Here is a 9,549-nt window from a genome sequence, read left to right on the forward strand (position 1 = left end):
ATTTGTCTGTTCATACTTTATTTCAATTCTTTTCTTAACTTAATATTTCATATTTTTACTACTTCTTAACAATGAGATAAGCTCATCTACTCGGTTAAAAATTGAACATAAAAAATATGCAAATAATATTTAAAAACCCATAAAAATCGGATTCGGTAGAGATGATTGGCTAAATCTGTAATTCTTTCATACGTCATACTATACTAGTTATAAGTATAAGATTTAACTTTTTGTCTGTTGACACGAATCTGTAGTAAAAATTTTTGAACGTCTTGACTTTATTTATATCAGATGTTTATCACTTACGACGATATATTGAAAAATTCTTAGCCTACTATAGAACCAAACAAAATTTCAATGTCAAAATATTTTATTACTCAACATATTTACCTCTTAATTGGATACATTTATTACAGCGAATCTGCAACATCTCTAGACCTTTCAAAAAAATGTTTCTTCTTGCTCTGCAAACCAAACCTCCACAGCTTTTATTACTTCCTCGTTGGAAGAAAATATACGACCTTTTAAACTTTTTTTCAGCTGAGGAAAGAGATGATAGTAGGACGGAGCCAAATCTGGTGAATAAGGCGGGTGTTCTAGTAATTCAAATACCTTTGGATAGCGTTCCGCGTCTTTTCTCTTTAATTACCTTACCCCCAGTAATAACATTTCCAGCAGATTTTTGGACACGAAACTTCTTAGGTCTTAGAGAACCAGAATGTCGTCCTTTCCATCGATTGTTGCTTAGTTTCTAGATCGTAGAAATGTAACCAAGTCTCATCCATAGTAACAATTCGGTTTAAGAAGTCTACATCGTTTTCAAATCGAGCCCAGATCGAACGCGATCGATGCTTCTACCCTTGCAGGCTTTTGGTCAACATTCAAACATTTGGGGATCCATTTTACAGTAATTTTTCTCATGTCCAAATTGACATGAACTATATGATGAAAGCATTCGAATGAAATATTTAGTGCTGCAGATATTCGATTTAGCCCAATTCGACGGTCTGATAAAATCATATCATTAACTGCATCGATATTTTCGGGGATTGACACAGAAACTGGCTTTCCCGATCGGTCATCACCTTCAATGGATAATTTACCTCTTTTGAAGCTTGCAGTCCAATTTTTCCAGGTGCATACGAAGGACATTGATCACTAAGGGTATTACGCATATCTTCGTAAATCTGCTTACCTCTTAACCCTTTTAAATACAGGTTTTGATGATGGCTCGATTCTCCAATTTTTCGATTTTCACTATTTGGGTGGATATCTTTTTTCTTTTAATTTATTGCGTAACTCTGGTGGTTCACTTTTTTGACATCAAACTTTTTACTGATGATTACTAATGATACTAATTTTGAAGATATGACAAATGAACTAAAATACTTATGCCAAAATGAGTCAGATGATCTTGTTAGAGATGAATATCATTCTAAACAACCTTCAGACCTGTTAGCATGTAGACTGAAAGAGAAAAAGTTTTTTTCCTCGTACATTAAAATAAGTTTTATCGTGAAGAAAATTGGACTGGGTACCTATCGAAGAAAGTCCTACCGTAAGAGGAAGATTTGTGTGGATTTAACAACGGGGGCGCACTACAACTCGTGACGATTTTCGATCCATTGAGATAAGGATGTGCCAACTTGGAACTCGGGGATATTTCAGGTAAACGAAAAGGTACATAATATAACTCATTCATGATTCATTGAGAATATTATCTGGAATTTAGTAATCCACTTTGTAAAGAATTTATAAATCTTTTAGATTAGGTTATACTCCATTCGGAAAGAATGTAGAGTAATAAAACAATCCCTCTCCTGGCCACCATAGCGGTAGACAAATTTAAGAACAATTTATTTCATTAAATCTTAGCAAAAGAATCCAACATTTAGTTTAAATTTCCAACTATGTTTACTTATCGGCCAAAACAATTCCTTTGGGTATTTCAAGAAGTTGACAGGTAAATATTTCACGCCCTTTATAGTATATACCTATACCAGAAAGGTTAATTTGAAAACGATTTGTAAAATAAAAGATTAAAATATGAGGTATACTTAAATGGTTATTGACGAGAAAAAGTCCTATTAAAGAAAATTCTCAATACACAACTGCATTTCTAGCGCAGTGTTTGTCACAGAAACGTTTACAAAACTTTAATGAATATTCAATACGCCGACCTTCAAAAACTATACTCCAATACATAAAGTGAAGACGCATGCACTCTCTGTTAACGAGAAAGCCATTGCTTTAAATGTATATGTTGCATTAAAATATCAGTTTCCTTCAGTGAGTATGGATGATGTAACAAGTATGTGTTCGAAGATGACAGGTTTAGGAAAATCAACGGTCTACTATTATGTATTCAAAATGTAGAATATTTTTTTCTGGAATTCACTGTAAATATATATTTCATTTTTGTTTTACATTTCACGAAAAAAATCCCGTGAGAACCACGATTACGAGTTGATACATTGTAACAGAAGCTAGAATTCTATGGTGGGTATTAAAATCATCAGCAATGTTGAACATTCTTCTAGGTCAACAAAGTGATTACAGAGCTAAACAAGAGCATTGGATAAGAAGAAACTGGCTCAGAATTCATTAGTAGCTAGTGACAAAATTATCCTTCCAGCAGTATATTTGAAACTGGGCATCTTGAAAAAATTTTCTCATCTGAATATGGTATTATTGATATCTCCCAAATAAGACAAAGATATTCAATTTAGATGGGTTAAAACTAAAGGCTTGAACATTTTGGACAACTTTTGTCTTTGATACAGTATTTAATCAGAAGAATTATTTTTAAATTGTGGAAGGAATACTCAGACATTAAATATGCTAAAAATCTTGAAGTTCATTTTAGGAAAAAATATATAGTCAGCAAAAGTTAAAATTTCTTTGGCAACAGATTCATTGTAAGTTAGAGTTAAATTTGACTATCACAATATATTAAAATGCTAATTATACTAAAGAAATATCGGTTTATTAATTTTCAAGAAACAGTAATATTTTTTAGACAAGTTGTAATCTATCACACAGAGAACGAAATTCTGAAAAAGTAATGAAACCATCTTTATTTATATCAGCTTCTTCCATCATTTCAGCAATATCGCTGTCTGTTGTTTTCTCTCCAATTCTATTCATAACAATTTTGAGATCTTCGGCAGTTACTCGACCTGAAATAGCAATCATGACCAAAATTATATAACGTCTTAACATCTTGTATAGTGGTATTTATAACTATGATAATGTTTTTAAAGTAGTAGAAAATTCTAGTAAATTTTCTTGTAATACCAATACTATTGTATAAAGATTAGGATAGTAGGTTAACCTTATGAGGATATCATTTGACGAGGTGGATGCCACCAATAGATGGCAGTGGAGAGTTGGCGTCCACAGCACGTCTTTTCTTACTGTACGTCGTAGCTTGAATTACGTGTTTTCTTAGCTTCACTGCCAGTGAAGCTCTATTTCTCATGATCAGAGGAATCTATAGCAGCTGGAAAATTCCTATTGCCTACTTTGTATCGAATGGTGGGGTGTCATATGCTTCCTTATGGTGTATAATTACCAAGGCATTGGAAAAACTTAGTGAGACAAAACTAGACACTATAGGCATAGTGTGTGATTTATCAACTACCAATCAGAGACTCATGAAGCATTTGGGGGTTAACAAAAACCAACCTTATTTTTTTTTATAATGCGTTAGAAACAATTTTTTGAACACTAGTTTCATATTTAATGTGCAGTTCATATGTTTTTCTGACATTCGAAAATTTTATGATCTTGATAAAAGGAGCAAAACAGGTCCAAGTCCTTATTGAAACTAACTGATAAGCACATCAATCCGAATTCTTTCGAAAAAATGAAGGTAAAATTAGCTGCCCAATTGTTGAGTCACAGTGTTTATTCTGCCATAATGACATCTTTGGAAACTGGTGAACTTATTTCAAGTACAGCTAAAAACACGGCTAACTTTGTTCATACCATGAACAATTTATTTGATGCCCTGAATAGTACACGTTTACATTCAACAAAACCCTGTAATCGTGTTCTGAGCGATACGAATTTAGAAGTGTTAGCAGCTTTAAGCTCAGGATATGATTTATTGGAAAATCTATATAAAGTTATAAAAAAGGGAAATTTGACCAGACCTGATAGCTTTGATGGTTTTCTTCTCGCCATTAACTCCGTTAAATAATTTCAAGTGATCAAAAAAATGAAGGTTTCAATTATTTATTCACAGACAGACTAATTCAAGATCCACTTGAAAATCAATTTTCTGTTTATCGTCAAAGAGGAGGATATAACAGAAACCCAACAGTGAAAGCATTTCGAGCTGCATTTAAAATAAATATTGTCGCCAATTTAATGAGGCCACCTAGATGTGCTAATGCAGGCAGTCACCTGGATGATGATGATAATATACTGCTTTTATCCACAGATGACAATGAAGCACTCGCTTCATTAAATGTTGAAGAAGAATCATCATCCGAACAAACGGATTCATCCACCAATTCAATTTCCTCAGAGGTATTGCAAGTACTGTAAAGTCAGTTTAGAAACTTCTGATGACATAAACAGTGGACAATAGCTTCTTATGCTCTATAAGAATTATTATTTAAGTGTGCATTGAAAACACCAACAACATTATTGAAACATTTCACCATGATAGTATCTAATAGCTTCGACAAAAATATAGGGAAAATTTCAGATAATAAAATAATATTGAATTTGGAAAAGAAAATTGTTGGAAAAATAGGAAAAAATCTTCTTGAGTGGTATGCAACAAATGCAATCTGTTGTTCATTAAAAACTAGACAAACTAAAAAAAATGATAAATTATCAATAATTCAGCATAACTGAACAACCAACATATTTTGTATGTTTCTTATGGTATATTCGTTCTGTTTTTTTTTTGGTAAATCAATACACAATCTTTTTTATGTCAACGTTTCGGTAGCGTTGATCCAGCTACCGTTATGAATAATAATGTTTTATAAAATTGTTGGTCTCTAGCTTATATATTATATAATATAATATTATATATTATTATATAATAAGATGGTTTATGATTGCTGCAAAAAATTGTCGTATATTTTTCAAGGTCCATCCACAGTAGATTATATTTTCGATAAAAGGTGATTATTGAAATATTTGTGTGGATTGCGGTTTGATTTCCAATATTTAACAACAAATAGAAAAATGAATAACCAATAATAATCAACGTTTTTATTTATAGTAGGTGTTTCAATAGTAAATGTGATTACTTGACTTAATAACACATAGTCCAAATGGGTCGTGTACTGGTTATAAAAAAAATAATGTCCAGAAAACAAAAATATTAGAATGTGAATATTGTTCCGAAGCAACACACTATCATACTTTTTAACAAACATTTTGAGAATTTGAAGAAGTTTTAAAATTACAATAAATTTACTCAATTTGTGTTGGCCATTCGAATTTCCCACTAACAATATATATACAGGACCGTACTACTTGTAGTTTCTGATAATTTTTTCAAACGCTCAGTTTATAATTATTATAATTTTATATCAACAATTTTATAGAAAGTTTAGTTATTATTGTTACTTTATTTAATATTTCCGTTCGATATTTTCTAATAAATTCATTCACTAAAACTGTGTTTTATTTAGTTATCTAATATGAAGGATGCAATTACCTCAGAGCAAAAGTCCGTGATTCCTGACATTTATGCCAAAATCTAACATTTTTTTTATTTACATCCATTTATTTCAACTTATTCATAATATATTTCATAACTTCACATTGTATTGAAAGTACAAAATTTTAACTCATCCTACTCTATTTATATTGAAATTCGTCTGTTTACAATTTAACTGAAAGTCCAAGCATAAGATGTTTATTGTCCAACCGACCTCTGACCTGCTAGAACCTTCATGCTAAAAAATTATCATCTAGGTATCTTTAGAATTCTAGAATTATAAGCAATAAATAGATTTTTTCTACGACCGTGCGTTTTAACCCACTTTCCCGCACGCATTTTAGTTTCGAAATTGTCACTTTCCCGCACTAGTGCGGGAAAGTAGAATTATGCAAATTTTGGCCTTATTAGATAGTTTTTTACTTCAGAGATTATAACTATGTTACTACAGGTAAATAAATATTTACGAAATAGTCCATCAAACAAAATTTAAACCTTTTCTAGCTTTTTGTAGCATTTTTAATTTTTTGAAAATATAAAATAATAGAGATATTTTTTATATAACCATGTACATTCTTACTAAAGCGTCAAAGTTGTTCAAAACGTCTTGGAAGTGACCGAATATGTGCAATTTTCTAAATTAAACCACATTAAACCGAATCCGATACAATAATATTAATGAATTCATCCGACGAAGAACTTCTCGAAGCCTTTTTGAATAACAATTAATAGTTTTTAGTTAAAATTTTGTATATTATTATGTTTGTTGGAATAAAATAATTTTTGAAAAATGGGTTGGTATACTTTTTTGTATATACGGTCATAGAAAAAATAATGTTCCTAACTCATGCGTAAAGTGTTTCCAGCACTTGACCGCTTGCCCGAACAACTGGCGGGACAACTGCAGTCGCGTGCGAGAAAGTATCACTTTCCGCACTTGTTAGGAAAATAACTATAGTAAGTTCAAAAATATCGACGACGGCATTTCTTCAAGAAAGGACATATTGCACAATCGAAGAATTTTACAATGTCATTAATTGAATTACTAGTACGATATTGTATTATGATACATTTAGTATATTTCATCTTGTTACGTTTAAAATATAGCTAGAACTTTTTACAAGTTATTGTTTTTGATTTTATCAAATATATTAATACAGTACGAAAGCGGAGCAAAATCAAAAATATTTTTCCCAGGAAGGAAAGGGGAAAATGGATAAATCACATAAATCAACTGAACTAACCAGGACTTATTTTTTCGTCTCTTCAAAATATCATCAAAATATGAATGTTTCAAAAATACATTCATGACCGAGGTTCTGAAATCGCAAATTCATATTATTTCAGCCACCACCAAGTATATAAATTTTATATTCCTTTGTGCAAGGATCCTTTTTTTTATCCCAAATTTTAGTGATTAACAGATTAATGAAAAATTATTTGTTTCATTTGCTAGTGCTACACGAACTCATTACAAAAATCTTTTGGTTAGTTTGGTTTGAAATTAGTGACAAATAATTAGTACTGAGATTAAGTTTATTTTCGGTTCGAGATAAATATATGTTATAACATTATTAGAAACATGATATTTCAAAATATCAAAATCTATCTATTGTAAAGATTCCTATTGAATAGGTAATTTGTGTCACTTTCGTAATAAAAAGTGAAATCGGCAACAATGTACTTTCGGTTCGAATTTCGAAGATAAAGAAAACTTGACATTTAGTTGGGATCTTTCCAAAAAAATTTAGTTGTTGAAAATAGTGCTGTTTATTTCAGATGGGTCATTTTTATGAAGAACGAACGTAAAAGTAACTAGATAGCACGCAAAATTGCCTCAAATGGTTTTAACATTATCACTGTTCTCCTATCCTATTCTTTATACAATGCCAATACTAACTCTAATCGAATACTATACAACTAATTTATATATAAATATACCTGTTTTTCTGATATCGAATACTTCATACATTTGACGAATCTCTTCTTCTCTATTTGCAACCATGTCAATCCTTTTCATCATTATTAAGAATTCACCAAAGTCTATTACACCGTCATTATCTATATCGACTTCAGAGATCATTTCCAAAAGATCCGATCTATAAAATAATTAAAATATTATCGATGGTGGTCTGTCTGCTAAACAAACCAATAAGAATAGAATTCTGGGTATCAATTGGATTAATTATAATTGACTATCTAACCCAGCGAACTTTCTTCCACCATAGAAGCAATAAATGATTAATTTTTGGATTTTATTAAGTTCATTTTTCCATTTGGATAATAAATCTGTTGGAATCATGGTGATCCTCGCAATGAGAACCGTCGCGTGAATCATATTTTTCATCAATTTACTTACTACCACCGTTCCATTGTACAATTTTGGTTTGTTTATGTTTAGATTTAGGTTTATTAATACCATGCCAACCTTTAGTCTTAAAGAGTGTGGTGGTGAGTCGAGGCACATCCAAATAAATAACTACCTTGGATGTCGGATTAAATTATCGTTCTTTGATAATGTCTGCCACAAATTAGGCCATTTAGAAAATTCCATGTTTGAATACTTAGCTAGTAAAGAACCAATGAATGCACTCATGTTGCGTAGTTAATAAGGACAATTTCACTGTCCCATGAAGGTAGCAGAATCCTGGCGTTTTTTCGAAATATAACGACCTTTCAAAACAGTACAAGAATTTCTTCTGTCCATTGAAAATTATCTAGTTGTTGATCTGTAATGTTTGCTCGACAATTTCGTATTGCCAAACGAACTATTTCCTGTGCTGCTTAGCTTTGCTATTACGATTGATAAGCACGAAGAACAAGATATTTTTAAACTTACATCATAATAAACTAAAGTTTTTTGCACAAAATTAGTTTATAAAATAGTAAAAAGGAATTAATAAGAACTAGTATTGAATCTACTAACTGTTGCATTGGTTGGTTAAGTTTTCTCATAATTGTTTGCAATTCTTTCACAGATATATGTCCATCTCGGTTTTCGTCGAAAAGATTAAACGCATCTTGCATTTCTTGGAGTCGCGTTTTTGAGAACGTGAGTGTAACTACTTTTTGTTTAGATTTTTTTGCGCCCATTTCATCGAAAATTTAATATTTACATCAAAAAATAATATTTTAAACTATCAATGTGACGTTTCTTGCTGTCAAAAGAACATTTCAGTGATTAACATCAAATATTATCACTCTAAGCGATGCACAGAATGAACGCGATCAGGTTCCTTGGTAAACATAACCTCAAAAGTGCATATATATGGAGAAATTTTGAGCAGTGATCAAAGTTTTTCAGTTATTTATAATGTATTATATACTTACTTTAATTTCTTATTTCTTAGACCTTTTGATATATTATATATAAAAAGTGACATTTGACACGGCTTTGGTGGGTAAAAACCCCCAATTTGAATAGAAATATCAGTCAAATTTTTTAAACATAGAAAAATGAATCAGGGTTTAGATGGTCAATTTTTGTAATTATTGAGCAGAGAATCGATTATATCGGGAAGTTGATCACTGGTTTTGTCATGGCATTTTTAAATGGGAAGAGTATATGCAACTACAAACTATACTAGAAAAGTGAGGTTATATTTTTGACGTTCAGTTGACAATAGAAAGTGAGTAATATATGTAATACTCCTATATGAATAGTTTCAATATGACCAGTTTTGTCACTTCCTAATAAAGTCCCAACTAACTATTATTTACCGAGTAACTAAAAATTCAGTGTCTTCACCTTCTAATAAAGTAAACCTCCAAGTAGATCGAGTTATTTGCCAAATAAGTTATTCGGCAATCACAAGTGTCAAGTTAAGAGATAAGTTGAAACTTAACCTTTAATATACATC

General features: G+C 31.0%; 1 protein-coding gene across 1 annotated transcript; it reads right to left on the reverse strand.

Annotated features, from left to right (window-relative positions):
- Nucleotides 1–2,964: 2,964 nt before the first annotated feature.
- LOC130894001 (neo-calmodulin-like) lies at nt 2,965–8,912 on the reverse strand. The gene is made up of 3 exons (XM_057800480.1): nt 8,616–8,912; nt 7,631–7,788; nt 2,965–3,179 (listed from the first exon to the last, which is right to left on the reverse strand). Exons 1-3 carry the CDS (start codon nt 8,780–8,782, stop codon nt 3,016–3,018), a joined length of 489 nt encoding a protein of 162 aa, XP_057656463.1. The 5' UTR covers nt 8,783–8,912; the 3' UTR covers nt 2,965–3,015.
- Nucleotides 8,913–9,549: the final 637 nt, after the last annotated feature.

The sequence above is a fragment of the Diorhabda carinulata genome, chromosome 5 (assembly GCF_026250575.1).
Source record: "Diorhabda carinulata isolate Delta chromosome 5, icDioCari1.1, whole genome shotgun sequence".
Classification (NCBI taxonomy): domain Eukaryota; kingdom Metazoa; phylum Arthropoda; class Insecta; order Coleoptera; family Chrysomelidae; genus Diorhabda; species Diorhabda carinulata.

Coding starts and splice junctions, on each gene's coding strand:
- LOC130894001 (XM_057800480.1), bottom strand. CDS start 8,782: ATGGGCGCAAAAAAATCTAAACAAAAAGTAGTTACACTCACGTTCTCA. Junction 7,789..8,615: donor CTTAACCAACCAATGCAACA/GTTAGTAGATTC, acceptor ATTATTTTATAG/ATCGGATCTTTTGGAAATGA. Junction 3,180..7,630: donor ATTCGATATCAGAAAAACAG/GTATATTTATAT, acceptor TTGCTATTTCAG/GTCGAGTAACTGCCGAAGAT.